The sequence below is a fragment of the Bemisia tabaci genome, chromosome 5 (genome assembly GCF_918797505.1).
Source record: "Bemisia tabaci chromosome 5, PGI_BMITA_v3".
Taxonomy (NCBI): domain Eukaryota; kingdom Metazoa; phylum Arthropoda; class Insecta; order Hemiptera; family Aleyrodidae; genus Bemisia; species Bemisia tabaci.
In genome coordinates this window covers 15831222-15850305 of record NC_092797.1, presented here as the reverse complement: position 1 = coordinate 15850305, position 19084 = coordinate 15831222, and the positions used below count along the sequence as shown (strand labels likewise).

The following is a 19084-nucleotide window of genomic DNA, read 5'->3' as shown; positions in this document are numbered from 1 at the left end:
TATTCCCGTTTGTGACTCTGTGAAGGCCTAAAATATGGGAACCAATCAGAAATGGATTCACATTGTCTTGACTCTCAGTATCAAGGAGCTCTAGGTCCGCCTAGTGTTAATGGAGTCGTAAGTGGTCTGTAAGTGCAGCTCATTTCAGTCAGGCACGGCGTCTAGCTGTCTTCACCCAGTTTCCATTTCATATGAGTCTCTGCTCACATATGACACCAGTGATAAACTTCTTCACGCACGTCTCTTTTTCAAAATTCCCCATGCCGACTGTTAAATGGACTGCATTTTGCAATTTGGAACTATAAATTCTGGCCCGGTTTAAAAACAACGAATAAGCCATTAATTTCCCCATGCACATAAGTGTTTTTTCAAATGAGCCAGAATTTATAGTTCCAACTTGAAAAAGGCAGTCCAAATAGTTCCCATTTAAAATCGCTCTTCACGCTTAAACATCGTCGAGCAATCGGGAAGATTAGCACTAAACCGCGATGGAGGCGCCCCGTTTCATTTTTCATCCACCTCATCGCTCAATCTCGGATATTGATTCTCCGTAGCCGCTCTCATTTGCATCTGTTCCGGAGTTCGGGGCACCGGCGAGTGACTGATGGCCGTCGCGGAATTTTATGAATCCGGAATACGAATGTCCTCCAAGCCTCTGATTATATCGATAATATTTTCGCTGCCACGGATTTACTTAAAGCTCCCCTGAGGTAGGGGTCGGAGGGTTGCGCCTGAGATTCTCGGGTGCTTGAACGAGGAAATTGTATCGCTCATTCATTTTGCAAATTCCTCCGATGAAATTACAACTTATCGATTCACGGAAGAACCGAATGCTCGAGGCTTGTGGTCCGTGCCGTCCGTGTTCCTCCGACGAGCTAGACTATCTTACCAGGAGAAAAAATCGTACATGCATTTGGAGGTCGTCAAATAGATTATTTAATTTTGAAGAATGTCATTAGATGAATCATTGCAATTTGCAGGTGCACAAGATTGAATCACTCAGAAATTCTCTAAAAATTCAATGAAAAATATTTTTGAAAGTTATGCGAAAAATTCGTATTTTGGCATCGGTGTACTCAAAGAATAATTTCTCTCATGTCATTGCGCACAAGTGCAGCTAACTAGCTGCAGTAAATTAAATTTACTGAACAGAACAATTGACCGAAGTTTGAGGAAGCATGTCATTGATACCACTGTGTGAGCTACGAAAAAATTCATTTTATAAATTTCTACTGTACCTAACTTGTGAATTCTGAAATTGTTACCAACATCGTCTGAACGAACTACGAACCATGCTGGCGTTAGTATGTTGTGGCAATATTTACCACCTTGGTTAAAGAGACCACTATGAAATCAGTAAGTTTCCGTGTTGGTCCCATCCTTGTAACATTGTAACATACTGATTTCAACATGATACCGCATTGGTAACATGTTGGCACAATTGGCGTCAACATGTTACCTTATTTGGACCTCGTTTGGCAGGAGGGAACCAAGCCATATCAGCTATTGCTAACTTTAACTGGGCAATTTTTTTTACAAGAGGGCGTTTGCGTGGATTTCTTTAAAAAATTTAAGAAATTTGCCTCGTACTATGCAGAAAACTCACTGAAACTTGCACAAGAGTCTGCGCAACCGTTTTCATATAGAATTTCCTTGGTAAAAATTGGCAGTAGAATCTGTGTTCCAAAATACCATAGACCTACGGCCGGCTGTAAGATTTCCAATAGCTTCTATAGCTGGCTACACAATTTCTTATGGCTTTTTATAGCCGAACTAAGCAACTCACAGTCAGGCGATAAAGTGTATGCTAAACGTCACTAATTACGGATGTTAGGACTTAGTGAGTTTTTGGACCACTGCTCTCTTTTTGGGCCGTAGTATCTTGATTTATTTTGCGAGGAAAGCTCCGTACTTTTGATGGATGCCTGCCATTCCTAATATATTAGAGCGCCTTCAGTTTTGTATGATACTGTGCAATACTTCTGGTGTGAAGTAGTTGCTTCAAGCGCCGTGGCACGCTGCGGTGCGGCAGGCGGGCAGCCAGCGCTAAACGCGCATTGGCGCCTACAAACCTAACAGGGATACTTCACGCGTTGCGCAATGCGTGAAGTATCCCTGTTAGGTTTGTAGGCGCCAGTGCGTCGCCGCTCCGCTTTGTGTTGGGCTCTAATATTTAATATGGCAGAGCCAGCGTTATTCAACTCATGATTTTAAAATGTTTGCACAACCTGTATGGATTATTCTCGTTTTAATTGATGAAAAAAAATATGTATTTAAGGAAAATATAACGTGTGTTTTGTAAATATTAAGGTGGTTCCGTATCAAACTTAATGATTTCCAAAGCACACGAATTTCTACACAATTTCTTAAAGCATTTTATAATCGTTGGCGAAAAAGCAACAGTCAGGCGATAAAGTGTAAAGCCCGGCTATAGGAACTATAGCCCGGCTGCTTAATTTTTTTATCGCTTCGTATAGCCCGGCCGTAAGATTTTCTCCGCATTCTACAGCCAGCTATATGATTTTCTATAGCCTTCTTTTGCCGGCTTTAAGAATTCCTATGGTTCTTTGAAACGCAGCTCTTATCGCCAATTTTTACCAGGGATTAAATTGCTCAACTAAATGTATCAATAGCTGGTGTGGCTTTGTTCCTTTCTGTTTAACGTGGTCCATTTCACCGGTTATTTTAACAGGGCTAGCTATTATTCTTTCTCCATCTCTTTCTATTATCACTTAATTAGTCACATTTCACGCCCAACATTTTTACCCATAAGTCTGAGAATCTCCAACCCCACGTAACGATACCAACCCCTAGCGACAGATTTTAGAGACACCGTAATTGCTTAGCTCACTCTGGCTGTAGGCTGGACGTAGTTGTGTGTTCCCTGATTGACGTAGCTGTATTTGTGTGGCCGCCTGGGCGGTGTAGGAAATGCCTTACGTCATGCACCGAGACCCCCCGGTGAACCTGACCGGGAACGAGCGCTACCAGGGATTTTGCATCGACCTGTTGCAAAAGATCTCGGACATGGTCCGCTTCGACTATACCATCGAGCTAGTGCCCGACGGGAAATACGGAGTCTTCGACTACGAGACCGGCGAGTGGAACGGCATTGTCCGCCAGCTCATGGACAAGGTAAACCAATCATCTACAGGGCGTTCAAGTATTCCGTGACCCAATTTTCCCAGCATTTTCAACCCATCATCCCTCACTGGCGGATTCAACAAATAAGGATGTTGCATGTGTGAGGAATTTGCAATTTGACTACTGATTCTCATGTAAAAGTTCGCGAGAAACACGATGGTGCCACTGGTTGTCACTGAAATCAACTTCCAAACTCAAAAAAAAAAAAAAAAAATCAAAGTTAAGGTTGTAATAGAGGGGATACCCCAAACCCCAGGGCCGGATTCACCTACTACCTAGATACCTAGGGATGGTACTTGCCGCCCATGGGCCGCCTATATTTTGCCGCCCCCTTCTCATTCGTTTTGAAACTCGATAAAAACCATCAAATGAACGTGCCAGCGGGGGAGGGGTGCATAAGACGCATTTACTCGTGCTGAACACATTTTTTGGGAAAGCCCTGACAACATTACTAGTAAAAGTTCACGAAACTTTGCGAGTAGGGTAAGTTCCATGAACCTATGTCTGTGTGGACAAGGCCTTCCAGTCATAAGAAATGAACGAAAAAATTATGAAAGAACAAACATAAATGTAGCTCAATGATTTTAACTTCCGCCGCCGCGCAGCGCAGACCGCATCGTGTTGGACGCAATGCGTGAAGTATTCACGCAGTGTTGTAGGCGCTATACGTTTCACGCTGACCACACTGTGTTTGGCGCAATGCGTGAAGTATTCATGCATTCTTGTGGGCGCTATCCGTTTCACGCTGACCGCAATGACCGCACTGTGTTTGATGCAATGCGTGAAGTATTCGTGCAGTCATGTAGGCGCCAATATGTGTTACATGCCGATCGCCGCGCCGAGGCGAGGGTTTCTCCTTTTCATCTCAAGTCCTCGTTATCATTTCTCTCTAAGTTGCGCCGTTCTAGGCCAAATTGCGTGTTTGGTTTCTCTCGTAACTCGACTTATTGAGGGTGCTGTCTCTTGTATAACTGAAAGACGACAAAATTAGAAATTACTATACTCTCAGGAAATGGGAGTTTTTGTCACCTTTTCTCGTTTGTAATTTCGTTTTTATAAGTCCGATTTTTTTTTTTATACCTACACTGTAAAAAATTGCAAATTTTTACCGCCGCTGAGATTTGCCGCTATGGGCCGCGGCTCATGTGGCCACCCCTTCATCCGGCCCTGCCAGACCCCACGCTATCCTGAGAGTCCATCTCTAAATCAAGACATACTCTCCATGCAAAGATAGGGAGCAAATACATTGACAAGGCTGCCACTTTATTTGGGGACTCTAAAACTGAAAAAACGGCATCCCTGCTAATGTATTTGCTCCCTATCTTTGCATGAAGAGTTCGTCTTGATATAGAGATGGACTCTCAGGATATTGTGGGATATCCCCTCCATTACAGCATCAACTTTGATAGCTTTTTTTGAGCTTGGGAGTTGATTTCAGAGAGAACCAGTGGCACCATCGTATTTCTCGCGAACTTTTACATAAGAATCAGTATTCAAATTGCAAATTCCTCACACATGCAATATCTCCATTAGCAACATTGTCTTTTCTCCATGTAAGCTCATGGAGATGTATAGATTCCTGAAGGAGCCAGGTGCTCGACAAGAATCGATTATTCAGAATAATTTTAAATGGAAGACATCCGGTGTTGCCAAATTACTGATGAATTCGCCTGCTTCTTATCAATATTCATACTTGAATTGGAGAAAATAAATTTTTGATACCTCTGGATACTTGCAAGACGCTGGATGTTTCCTTCCCGTCTTGTGTAACGTACCGTGCACGCTCAAGCTTCCCTCGCCCCAGAAGCGGATCCAGAAATTTGGCACCACCGGATTTCCTCCATTTAAACATGTTTAATAATCGATTCTTGTCGATGCACCTGGCCCCTCTAAGAATCGATACATTCTCATAGATTTAAGTGGAGAAAAAACAATGTCGAAAATTCGCTGGACTCGCCTATGTCTCGCCCCTATGAGTGTCACGTAATACTTGGACGCAGTCCTACCTGCATGTATGTATCCCAGGCGATTAGCAATACCCAACAAATTGCAATCTGTTTATATTGTAGAAAAAAATGTAAAAATTTACAAGTAAAGAAACGATTGTATGTAAACTGCCCAGCAAAGCGGAGAATATCAATGGAATTTGAAGGCGCTGCAATCCCGGATCTTGTTTTTAAATTTTCTTGCCAATCGAACATATCCTTAGTCAAGGCGTTCAAGGTGTTCAATCAATTAGTAAGAAGCAATCATGTATTTGTGTTTGAAATGACAATAAAAGCCGTATCTGAGTAATATATTATATAAGAAAGTAATCATATATTCTTCTATTTCAGACCCGTGTCTTCTCTGCAGAGTTAATCTCATTTTGCCTAACAGGTTTTTCAAAACTATGTTCTCGGAAGGTCGTATGAATCTTTGAGAATTTAAATACGCAAGGTTTTTGGTCGAAACCTATCACATGCGTTTAGTCAATTCTGCTAATTGCTTGTTTTATCCCTCACCCTAAGTTGAAACATCTAAAATTCGGGTAATGAATAGACACACATATTAGACGCACATAATCACCCAATAGTAGTTTTGGCACAAAGGACCTATAGTGTTAGCTCGCTTTTATTAGAAATTAGTGATTTTCCGAGAGAAAATTTTTTCTCAAGTTGAGGCATAAATTGATTTAGCCGAGTCAGGTATTCTGTTTCTCGAAAATAATTTAATTTTTGGATTTTAGTTATTTTGTAACATAGAAAACGTGTAATTAACTAAAATGTTACACGTACCGATAGTTGAGGACAACCTTTAAAAAAGCGTATGAAATGCTCATATATCAAAACTTTCAAAGTCCGTTGAAGTAGATTTTTAGTCATTCACATGAGTTACTTCAGCCACTCTGAAGAGCATTCGCGTCGCTGTAATAATCAATGGTGTTTTTACGAAGAACTTTAACTATCCGACAGCAATGTGCTTTGAGACTTATACAGAGATAAAAATAAGGTCGCCATACTTTTAGCGTATTTTCCGAATGAAATACGTTATTTTCACTAATTGGTCAGCCTATTATTTTAAACCTGGTCAGACTTTTTCCTATTATTTTAGACCTATTATTAAAATATGATTTTTTCTGACAAGCAATTACACCCTTCATTCATTTGCGGACTAAATGGGTATTTTTATGGGTGAAAAATAAAGATTTGGGCCAGTAATAAAATTGCGGAGCATATAAAGGTACCTTAGAACTCTAATACCCAAGAGACTTTCTACGTATAAATCATTTCCTTCATTTCATTCTTTTCAGAAAGCAGATCTTGCAGTTGGTTCCATGACGATCAACTATGCTCGAGAAAGCGTCATTGATTTCACGAAGCCTTTCATGAATCTCGGAATCAGCATACTTTTCAAGGTACTTGTTCTTCTGCTCTCACTAACCCTTGCCAAATATTTTTTTTAAAACATTTATCTTCGGAAATAATCAAACAAACATCAACTCAAAACTCTTAAGGCGAAAAACTCTATCCACCGTTCAGATTTTGAATTTGAATTTGCAGATTTATCCGGGCATCATTATTCAATTTATTTCATCAGCTTTAGAATATGAATGAAGTGAGTTCTTGAGTGAGCGGAATCAATACTATATTGGCTTTTATATATCTTGTAGAACTGGATGGCGTATGATATGAAAATCCTGAACAATCGCCGTCGTTCTCTCTCTTAGATAAGGGTGATTCTTGGGAGTAAAGAATTTAATATCGCCTTTCAACTATGGAGCAAGAAGGAGAAAGTCGAGTTTTTAGATAGCTTATCTTCATTCAATTCGATACTTTGCGATGATAGTAATTTAGAGGAGTCAGCCTCCTTACGCCCCGATTTTCCCGACGTAATTTATCTCCTGTTGTTTTACGATGCCGACACAGCTTTATTCGCCAACGCCGCAAGTGCATGGTGCCGAAGTTCCCTCTGGGAAGAGAAAACACAGAAACACACGATAAACTTCTTCGGGCAAACGTGATATTTTATCACAAAGATTTGAAGAACAACGTATCTTCCTGGCCATTCGGTGTGTTTTCCGTTGGCTGTCTACGAACTTTTTCATGGAATGGTGGTGAAAAAAATGCATCATCATCAAAAAGAATACAATTGATCCTTTCTTAATGTAGAGATTCGATCGCCCATGGGTGTAAGGAAACGCAAAATGCAAGACGCCTTGATAAAACAGAGGAGGGAGAGTGTGTCAAAAATTGCATCAAAACAAATTTAGACGTTGAAATAACATCCTAGTTGTTATAGAAAAATGTGCGACTACCTCAAAACTTTTATCTCGAACCCCTCCCCCTCTCCACCCCCCCCCTGGCGAGGCGTGAAAGATCGATTATCGTTATTCCCCATTTGAAGCTATGGTAAAGAATCGATTTTAAGGTGCTCATTGCGATCACCCTGTATATCGATCCTCCATCGCATAGTATACAGATCTAGAAGCGAAGCGGTCACTCGTACAATATAGCCGTGAACTATTCGTGCGTAGCGGGAATTCAAATCGCTACGTATTCTTATGAGGAAATCCCGTTTTTCTGCGCGCAAGCTCTCTTCGTAAGAGCAGAAATGAAAAGTTTTTATGGATGAAATGTATGTACAGCGTGATGAAGTATGTGTTCTAAAACTTTCATCTGAATAATAATTTTTCTCGATGCAATAATCGAGCTTGAAATGAAGGTCTGAAATGACGGGAAAACTCAGTGTTCTTTTGACTGCACGAGATTCATATTCTCCCATAATACTCTGTGCAGCGGAGCTAGTCCATTTCGTGCTCCGTTGCGACTAGTCCACAATCCGAGACTCTCATTGGCTGGTTGGGAGATTCTATTGTTTTCTGCCTTCAGAGGGGGTATGCGAGTACGAAGTACCCACTTTGCTTCTAGATCCCTAGCATGGTACGCCACGCCGCTGCGCGCTGCGCTGCCCCCCCCCCCCCCGAGTATAATCACGTCCGGAGGAAGTTAACTACAGAGGCAGTTAAGACAGACATTTTGAGGTCGTTGCACACTTTTTAATTACCAGGGTGTCAATTGAACATCCTAATTTTTTTCGGTCAGCAAAGGAAGGGTAAGGTATCAGTACGGGCCAAAATCGGCTCACTCCCGGGGTTCCGAGCTTTTTCGATATATCGTAATCGATGACTTGACGATTGACCTGATATTTTACAGGAATGCTTGTATTCTGGTGACACCCGAGTATTTTGGCATCAAAACGAGGCCCAAACGAGGGTCAGGAGGCCTAAATCCACGAAAATTCGCGTTATTTTAGTGTTCCACTCCACATCAGATTTTATGAACACACATGCTGGGCCCGAAGGTGTAACCAACGAGCTTTGGATGTGTTGTTTGAAACCACTCGAAACGTAAAATTTGTAAAGATGGTTAACCGTCACTTTTAGGCGCAACAGTAAAGATCTGGCGTGAAACTTGAAATTAACGCGAATTAGTGTGGGATTTGGACTTCAGACCCAAATTCTGGCCTCCGTTTAAAATACCAAAAATGTGAGTTTCGCTGAAACAAAAATATTCCCTTAAAACATACCTCAGCAATTACAAAATATCGATAAATCTCGGAATTCCGGAAGCGGGGCGATTTTGGCTCTTATCAATACTGCCATGCTAAGGAAGAACGCCTTATGAGTATTAAGAGTTGCCAAAATTTCCCCAAGTAGGGGAACTTTCCCTGAACTTTCCTGAACTTTCCGGATACTTTACATGAAATTGCGAACAAAATTGTCTGAAAAATAGGAAGAAAAATACTTCCAACTTTCCTAATAAATTCGTATTTAATCAAAGCAAATTTGGCAACGCCTGGGGGTTCATACGTTGTTCTACTTTAGTATGGCAGAATACCCTTCCTTTAGCGTGATTCGGACGTATTTAAATCAAAAGGAACTATATCGGCGGTGAAACTACCATACCACGTATCTCGGTTTGCGACATTGTAGACTTCCTGACATACTTTATTCTCTAAATGGAAAACTAATCAAAACCAATTATAGGGAACTTCCGTGTTTCTTCCTCTATATGCGAGGAAAATTCTAAGGAACTTTCAAGAAATGGTATTGATTTGTTCTCCTTCAAAAATATACAATGGAAGCGGGGATTTTTAAACATCGCAAACGAGATACGTGGTCTGGTGGTTTATTTCACCGTCGATATCTATTTTGACATGAACCCTATTTTGCATATACTTTCATGGATCTTAGGGCTCAAACCAGCGGGCCGATTATTAAAATAGATAGACAAAGCGATGGACAAAGAAGGCATAGGGAGTATGGAGCATCCTTTTGGTTGAAATGGGTGGTTCCTGTGGACTAAAGGAGAAAATGATGGACTAACTATCGGGTCCCTCGTGGGTTGCCTTCACTTAGTCTATTACCTACCTCCTTTGTCCATTACAACCACTCGCTTTCACCAATAGAATCCCCCATATCTCTTTGGTCTTCTTTGTCTACAGCTTTTTCTGTCAATTTCAATAATCAGTCCGAATGAATATAGTGCCTTTTGATTTAAGGCGATTCTTCAAGTACACGTGGCGTGGTCGAACTGGCATGCGATATAACGCATCGATCAGGTCAAAAATCTCGGCAAATTTTGAATGTTTAGCAAAACAGAGGATGACAGCCCCTGTGCATGAGTCTGAAGAATCGTTCTAAACCCAAGAATCGGGAAAATCCAGAGAAATGAAAGCAGAATAGCATTTGGCAAAAAACCTCGCTTTCAATACAGAAATCGATAGCTGAATCAAATGCGAGGTTTTTTTCCAAACACTATTCTGCATTCATTTCTCTGAATTTTGCCGATTCTTGGGTTTAGAATGATTCTTTAGGCTCATGCGCAGGGGCTGTCGTCCTCTGTTTTGCTAAAAATTCAAAATCTGCCGAGATTTATAACCTGAAAGATGCGATATGTCGCATGCCAGTTCGACCACTTATTTTGAGCTTGACGAATCACCTTAAATGCGTCCATGCAGAGATGATCCCTGACCCGTGCGGCGGTACTGATGCAGGTGCCGACGGAGAAAGAGTCGAAACTGTTCACGTTCATGCACCCGTTCGGGCGGGAGACCTGGGCCCTGGTCTCCGTCGCGCTGATCGTCGTCAGCGTCTCGCTCATGCTCGTGGCCCGCGTCTCCCCGTACGAGTGCCCCAAACCGCGGCCGCCACTCCTCCGCCCGGGGGTCGAACCCGAGACCCAGCCACGGCGACCGCCGCGGCTCTGGCCCCCGCTCTCCCGCCGCCTAACTCTCTCCAACTGCGTTTGGTTCATCTTCGGCGTTCTCCTTCGCCAGGGATCAGGAGTTAGCCCCCAGGTGCTCCACCGCGAGATAGCAACTCGTGACTCTCCGAGTACCCTTTTAAGTTATTGTTTCGAAAATCCAGAATGCTATTCAGGCTCACTGGGAAAAAACTCCGGCCGTGGAAACCGTACTTACGGGCTACACAAACAGACACTGGAAAAAAAAAAAACACATTGGATCTAGAGTTCAGACTCTTGAAAACATTGACAAGAAAAAATACTCTTGATTCAATCAGATTTAAGCTTAAATCAAAAGGAAATCCGCTCATATTAAGAGGCTGGGTTCTTGATTTAAGCTTAAATCCGATTGAATCAAGAGTATTTTTTACTGTCGATGTTTTTAAGAGTTTGGACTCTTGATCCAATGTGTTTTTTTTCCAGTGTACCTTCCGCGTTTCGGGCTTAGAGGCCGGGAGTTCCGGGGCTGGCACCCGGAGGAATCAAAGCTACGGCTAGCACCCGGAATTCTCGGCCTCTAAGCCCGGAACGGACGGTATGTCTATATAGCCCGTAACTTTTTTTTCAGTGATGACTTGACAAAAATACTTTCAGGGATTTAACAAGAAACAGCGTAACTACCTCGAATTTTGTCTAAATCCCTTTCACGTTCTATATTTTTAACAGAGAAATAAACAATATACAAGCTTGAAATATAATATATTCCTCATTCCGCACGCTGTAAGAAAAATTAACCGACATCTGGACCGCGTTTCGCAGAAAGGAAACAAGCCTCATCGATCATCGCCAAATTTAACTCGGCAATTTAATTTTTTACAAGAAAACTTTGGTGCGGAATCTTTTAAAATTTTCAGGAATTTGCTTCGTACTATGCAAAAAATTCACCGAAATTTGCACAAAAATGTGCACAACGTTTTAATGTAAAAAATCGAATTGCCCAATTAAATTTGGCAATTGTTGATGTGGCTTGATTCTTTTCTGCTTGATGCGGTCCTTTTGGTGTGAATATGGGAAGTAGAATTCAAAGTATAACCTAAACATCCGGACAGTATATTCTGGTTTATTTTTCGTTGGGTTGCATTGGCCAAATCTTTGGGATGAACATTTGCAACATGTCAGAAACTGGTGCGAACCGCTATTACCTGGATCGCACTGGTAATTATCAGTTGCAGAGGTTTTTTTTTTATCAATTATTGGGAAACAACCAGATCTTAGAAAGTGCAAAAATTTGCAATACAACTTACAAATCTTTAGAAACTAAGCAATACCACTAATCGAGCACCAGAGTGCGCTTTTTGCATTGTGGATCAATTGAAGGAACTTTCATGGCGCGGCATTTGATCGGCACGGCGTGGTTGTGCGTAACGTGTTTCCTGTCTTAACGTGAGTTACAGTTTAATACCTGTAAGCTGAGTCCAAGTACTACACTTAAGCGTAAAGGAGAGTTCAAAGTCCTGGTCACGATTCATAACCAAAAACATTTTAAAGAGCCGTATGCAAAAACGACATTTTTCGCCCCCCCCCATTAAAACTTATTCAAACTTCGTCTATCAGTTACTAATACTGGAGCGCTTCTCTCCCCAAATTTTCAGACCCCCAAAAAATTTTGGGGGGGCGCTAGGGGGGGGGTGGAAGTCAAAACCTGGGACCCTCGATATCTTTCGAACGAAACAAGATATTGAGGCCCGGTTTGGACGAAAAATCGTCTAAAATTGCATACTTTAAGATTCTAAAGGTCAAAATCCCAAAATTAAATTTTTAACTTAACTTACGTGCTTTTTTTCAGTTTTTGAGGAAAAACAATTTCTTTTAAACGGATTCAACTGAAATTTCACATTTTTTGATTTGAACCAAAACCAGTTTTTTAAATTGTTCGTCTTTTTCCGCATCCAACGAGTGGTCGTATAAGCTGGGGAACCAAACGGTTCCGGAGTTATGATCGATTGAAGTTTCCGCTCAACGCGCGCCGACCGATTTTCGCGCGCAAAAAAGTCGGATTTGACTGTCATTAAATCAGATTTAATGTTCAAACTGAGCAAAATGCATTATTAGGGACTCTTGAGGGTCGCTGAGTCCAGAAATTACAGATACTTCCAAAAAATTCACGTTTTTAAAATTACAGCTCCGTAGCGCTATTTTAGAGGCCCACTGAGCGCCAACCGGCCGCTCAGTGGTCCTGTACGGAGCTGTAATTTTAAAAACGTGAATTTTTTGGAAGTATCTGTAATTTCTGGACTCAGCGACCCTCAAGAGTCCCTAATAATGCATTTTGCTCAGTTTGAACATTAAATCTGATTTAATGACAGTCAAATCCGACTTTTTTGCGCGCGAAAATCGGTCGGCGCGCGTTGAGCGGAAACTTCAATCGATCATAACTCCGGAACCGTTCGGTTCCCCAGCTTATACGACCACTCGTTGGATGCGGAAAAAGACGAACAATTTAAAAAACTGGTTTTGGTTCAAATCAAAAAATGTGAAATTTCAGTTGAATCCGTTTAAAAGAAATTGTTTTTCCTCAAAAACTGAAAAAAAGCACGTAAGTTAAGTTAAAAATTTAATTTTGGGATTTTGACCTTTAGAATCTTAAAGTATGCAATTTTAGACGATTTTTCGTCCAAACCGGGCCTCAATATCTTGTTTCGTTCGAAAGATATCGAGGGTCCCAGGTTTTGACTTCCACCCCCCCCTAGCGCCCCCCCCAAAATTTTTTGGGGGTCTGAAAATTTGGGGAGAGAAGCGCTCCAGTATTAGTAACTGATAGACGAAGTTTGAATAAGTTTTAATTGGGGGGCGAAAAATGTCGTTTTTGCATACGGCTCTTTAAAAAAGTCGATCAAAAATGAAAGTTTTAGCACCTCTTACGAGATGTATCACCTGCCTGAAACCGTCGAGATAACTTTCAAGGGTATTTGGAGTTTCACGAGTATATCTACCGGTCATTTTGTGCCTGCTTTGAGCATGATTATACACACAGCATCTTCTCTCGTTTGCGTTTCCTTGATGACTCTTGAGATTGATTAGATTTTAGCTCTTCTTTATCTACATCACTATCTAGAAAAATCAGTATTTATGCATTTAGTAGTTAAAAGAATGCTCTTAAAATTTCGGCTTTTATCAATACTCATAGCTCTTTTTGAGTTCATAGCACAGTCTGTGACGAAACAACTTTTCTTAACGTGCCAATAAATAAATCGCTGAAAATGACACTTTAAGATGAGATTGGTCCTCTCTTCCTTTCTAGTTCTTGCCTTCAGCTGCGTTTCCTACAAAAACGTCAAGGGAGCACCGCTTTCTTAAAAGAAAATTGGGAGTGAAGTGTCATATGAAATCAAGCATGGAGACTTGAATAGAAAAACAGACCTAACACCAGACCAGTTGGCATTGACACACTTTACAAAGACCCGAGATTTTACATACAGTACAAAACACAAATTCTCAAATGAATTGCTGCACAGAGGGTATTTTCTGACCTACCTCAAAAATTAAGAGTAAAATAGCAGAATGCGCGACCCCTATGATGCCTTTGTGTCTAATCTGCTTCTTCCAAATGCTGAGGCAGAAAACCTCACTACTGGTGCTGACAAAAAATGGAATTACCCGCAAGGGTTGTTAAATGTGGGATGAAAAAGTTCACATTTCTCCTTAGGAAGCTTTCGCACATAACAAATAAGAGGGTTGGTTTCTAAGTTTAATAATTGCTTGAATTAAAATCTAATCAAATAATTTTGGGATGCAAGCCAATTCCAATTCATTCAACAGATTTGCGAATTTCACAGATTTTGTAGTTTTTCTACTTAAAATTTCTCTGAAGTTTTGCGTTTGTTGTGTTCATTATCTTTCGTATTTCCGATGAGTTTGAGAAATTTACTCTGAGTGAAGCATGCAGATGCAGTTTTCATAGGCTTCTCTGCACTTTAAAAGCCATTCCCTCAACCCTAAGTTTTTCACGTGACCAATTTCTGACTTGGATGCGGACTTGTTGAATGACCAGAGCTTTATTCCTTCTCCTCTCTCTTTAACAGTTTGAGTCAACAGAACGATTTCTTATCATTAAAATGAAGGAGAGCGTCCTATAATCTCAGTGTCAAATAGAATATTGGAACATTTTGCCATCGGTAGCATCTCAACCTATGAACGGTGCGCGACGCGTTGTCGATGTTTTCGTCAGGATGCAACTATTCGAGCTCAGTGGATATGCGTGTTGCATGCATCCATAATTGAAGGCACTTTGACTTTCTCGACCGGCCAGCAGTGCATTTGAAGCGCCAGCAAAAAGGATCGCCGTCGATGTGAGTTAGGCTTTAGATAAAGGATCTAAATCGACAAAATGACCGTCTGTGGAGCCTTTTTCAGTACGGCGCCACGACCCTTGAACTGTGAATGGGGGATCTACGACTAAACAGTATTCTTCGCTGAGGGACAATCATGATTCCTTCTTTATAGGGAAAGTATACCAAAGAATTAAATGATTGAACTCGTACGGTTTTAGTTATCACATGTAATGTGAGGATATTTTTTATTATTTCAATGGCTAAAGTTGGAATCTGCTGTACATCTATTGTGTGCGAAGTTTTACAGATTTTGAAACTTTTTTCATCAAATTCAGCGTGCGCCTTAACGCTGGGGAATAAATTCCAACGGCGGCGCGGGAAAGTTATATCCTTTATAAAAAAAATTAAGAAATGGGAATTCATTTAAGCTGAAAGCTTATTACCTGCAAGTATAATTGGATTTTTAATCTTCATACTTTCTAAATCTGAGTAAAACGCAAAGGATTTTTGAGATTCCGACTAAAAAATAAATTAAAATTAACCAAAACGCTGGCGGTGAGCCTGGTATTTGCGGCGCTTTATGGGTTGGCGGCTATGCGGCTATATGCGACTGTGACGTGTCTTCGGATTTTGAATGGAGACTTGTGCTATCAGGGTTGTGCTGCAATGCGTGCAGGTGCCGAGCAGCAGCCCGACGCGTCTGTTCTCGTTCATGAACCCGCTGGCGGTGGACATCTGGCTCTACGTCCTGGCCGCCTACGCCCTCGTCTCCATCACCATGTTCATCGTGGCCCGCTTCTCCCCGCAAGAGTGGCACGATTCCCACCCCTGCCACCCGCACAACCACCCGACAGCCTCCCAGTTCACCATCTCCAACAGCTTCTGGTTCACCATCGGCACACTCATGCAGCAAGGCTCCGATCTCAACCCAAAGGTACCGAATCCCCTCCGAATCCTTTACACTGAAGAAAAAAAAACTCCATCTCCAGGAGCCGTAATGGAGATGTTGCATGTGTGAGGAATTTGCGATTTGACTTCTGATTCTTATGTAAAAGTTCGCGAGAAACATGATGGTGCCACTGGTTTTCTCTGAAATCAACTCCCAAGCTCAAAAAAAGCTCTCAAGTTGGGGCCAAAATGGAGGGGATATCCCACGCTATCCTGAGCGTCCACCTCTACATCAAGACAAACTCTCCATACAAAGATAGGGAGCAAATACATTGACAGGGCTGCCACTTCATTTGGGGACTCTAAAACTGAAAACACGGCAACCCTGCCAATGTATTTGATCCCTATCTTTGCATGGAGAGTTTGTCTTGATGTAGAGGTGGACTCTCAAGATAGCGTGGGATATCTCCTCCATTTTGGCCTCAACTTGAGAGCTTTTTTTGAGCTTGGGAGTTGATTTCAGAGAAAGCCAGTGGCATCATCGTGTTTTTCGCGAACTTTTACAGAAGGATCAACAGTCAAATTGCAAATTACTCACACATGCAACATCTCCATGGACTATATAGCACTACCGTGCGTTGCGGGTGAGGAGACCGCAAGTTGCCCCATTCAAGAGCCGGAGCAACGGCCTCTAAACCATAGAGTCATCTATGCTCTAAACCCGTTGGAAAAAGAGCTCTCGGCTCAGAGGCCGATGCTCTGGGTCCTGAATGCGGGACTTACGGTCTCCTAACTCGCAACGCACGGTAGTCTATATAGCCCGTAATTACGGCTTCTGGAGCCGGAGTTTTTTTCAGAGTGACTTCAAAACTCCGTTTTATCTTCACCCACTCGAAAGCTTCATTGGCGACATCAGTATCGGGGCAATGTAAATCGACGGTGTCAGTCCGCAACCACGACAACGACGTAGGTATCTCAGTTAGCAGCGTTGTAGACTTCCTGTCTTACTTTATTTTTTGAACGGAAACCTACCCAACAATGGATCGGTTGCGCTCACAGAATCCTGTTTCGATGCTTGATTCTTGAAGACTAGTTAAAAATAATGAGATCAGTCCCAACAGCAACTTCCTACTTCAATATTAACCGAGGTATTGCGCGCTTTGAAAAGTCGAGTTTTTGACGCCATCCACCGCGGTAGTGACAAAGTTCTCTGTACGAAGAAAATGCTGCGAAAACTTCAAGGAATGATTTCGATTTGCTCTCTTTTAAGAAAAATAAAATGGGCGCAGATTTTCAAACATCGCAAACAAGATACGTGGTTGCAGACTCACATCGTCGAAAATAGTGGCGTGGCATGAATTGCGATGTATCGATTGTTATGCCATTTAAACCTATGGTAAAAAATCGATTATTAAGGTGTTCGCTGCGAACACCCTGTTTATCGATCCTTTTCCATAGCTTTAATGGCATAACAATCGATATATCGCAAAGCACGCCACGCCACTGGTCGAAATGCGTCATCAGGGTAAATAGGTGGGTGAAAAGAGAGTTGGGAGGGAAAACAGGAAAGAGAGTGGGAAGGGAAGCGAGGAACAAAAGGTTAACAGTTTCATGTTTCCAAAACTAACTTCGTACAATTAACCCGTAAAAGAAACAGGAATGCAGTGTAATGGGGCGTATGTATACCACTTATCAAGAAACGGAAGCTTATACGTAAAATATTATTTCAAAGAAGGAATTTCAAGGAAGTACACGCGAAATTCAATATAACGGTTATTCAAAGATCCTGAAGCTGAATCTGGAGGGACAGTGGCGTGGCGTGCTTTGCGATATATCGATCGATACGCCACTCAAACCTATGAAAAAAGATCGATTATTAGGGTGTTCGCAGCGAACACCTTAGTAATCGATTCTTTACCATAGCTTCAAATGGCGATATATCGATAATCGATCATTCACGCCACGCCAATGGAGGAAAGGGGAAATTTTTGACAACAACCAACAACAACTATTTGACCAAATTAACGTAAGTTGATCTCCAAAAAAACAGACAGTTTTGGTATTGATCATTCTTAAAGTAGAAGAATTCAAATGAAGGTGAAAAGAGATTGCTTGTTACTGGCATTTGAGTTGGGTTTGCAAATTCTCGAAATGTAAATACGGGGCCGTTTAAGTATTCCGTAACGCACTTAGGGTGGGAGGAAGGGGGGGAGTTTGAGCCAGTGTTACGGTGCGTTACAAGGGGGAGGGGGGTCAAACAATCGGAACAAGTGCGTTACGCCTTACTTGAACTAACCCTTTCTGAGTGAAATTTTGGCTAAAAAAACATGCTTACATTTTTGTGATTCTTACCTTCTCGCGTTTTTTCTATAAAGGAGAAAAACAATCTCAAACCTGAGCACTAGACTGATCTACACTTCTCCTTAGGTTTCATTGATTTTCCAAGTCTAACGACCAGAACTGCTCTGAACGAGTTAATACGGCTTCTCAATTACGGTGGGGGCGGGTAGAGCAAAAAGAGCCAGGATGCTGCTGACACCGGGACCCCATAAAAATAAAGGGTTCCCTTTTACGACCATGATTACAACTGATTTCCGCTAAATCGGGTGAGAAGCCATGGGACGACGATTTGCAAAAGAGCACACGGTCCGGTCCGAGCTCACAAACGCGATGGGCACTCGTCCAAATGAGTAAATGAGCACGGAAAAACTTTGCCAATCTTCTTTTTATCGATGCAATGGATTGGCACGCCGAACGGAGGTTAAAAAAGACATGAGCGAGGAAAGCTTTTGAATATAATCAAGGTCAGTTTGTGCAGTGGTCTTTAATGGCGCAGAATGGATTACTCGAAAGACCGTGGGGTTGTTTTCCTCTTTTTTTCATTTTCTTATCAACGTCCCATGATTTGGGGGAAAAATATAATAATCAAAATATCGAATGAAATTTACATAATATTACATAATGTCGATAGTAAAAAAGTATCTTGACTAGGGTCCTCCAAAAGTTTAGCCAATAATTTATATTTTTAACATGATACGCTGGGGAAAATCTAATTTCTAAAAATAAGAAAAAAAAAACCCGTTTGCTTGGTAGCTCCTCTGAAGAAATCGCTCGTTGCGAAAAAGAAGCTTTTCGTGGAATACAATTGTTACAACAAAATTTTACGCATCGTGATGAGATATTCTCAGTTTTCTTATCAGCGCTTCATTGCGACGATTAAATCGTCACAATCACAGCTAAAATGTTCCCTTGTTAAATGAGTCACTTTCCTGTCACATATAGTATTTTCCTTTCCTCAGTGCAACAAGATACAGTCAAAAAGAATTTCAGAATGAGAATTCATAGACAAACTATGACAATAACTAGGCCAACACCTCAAACTAGGACATGGGTTTATTTTTTGGATTCTTTTACTCCATAGATTTGCAGCTAATAAAATGAAATAATATGACCTAAAATATTTTTAATCGAGGTTGTTTTCTTTTCAAAACTGAA

General features: G+C 41.4%; 1 protein-coding gene across 7 annotated transcripts in view; it reads left to right on the top strand.

Moving 5' to 3' along the window:
* Positions 1 to 19084, top strand: part of LOC109042226 (glutamate receptor ionotropic, kainate 2) — a 103211-nt gene that overhangs the window by 62600 nt on the left and 21527 nt on the right. For 3 of the 7 annotated variants that reach the window (XM_072300338.1, XM_072300341.1, XM_072300339.1), the window contains 3 exons: positions 2929 to 3135; positions 6437 to 6541; positions 10183 to 10485. In XM_072300338.1, the coding sequence (XP_072156439.1) occupies positions 2929 to 3135; positions 6437 to 6541; positions 10183 to 10485 (615 nt within the window). Of the gene's footprint in view, positions 1 to 2928; positions 3136 to 6436; positions 6542 to 10182; positions 10486 to 15377; positions 15636 to 19084 lie in introns of all 7 variants that reach the window. The other 4 variants (XM_072300343.1, XM_072300340.1, XM_072300342.1 and 1 more) reach the window with 3 other exon arrangements.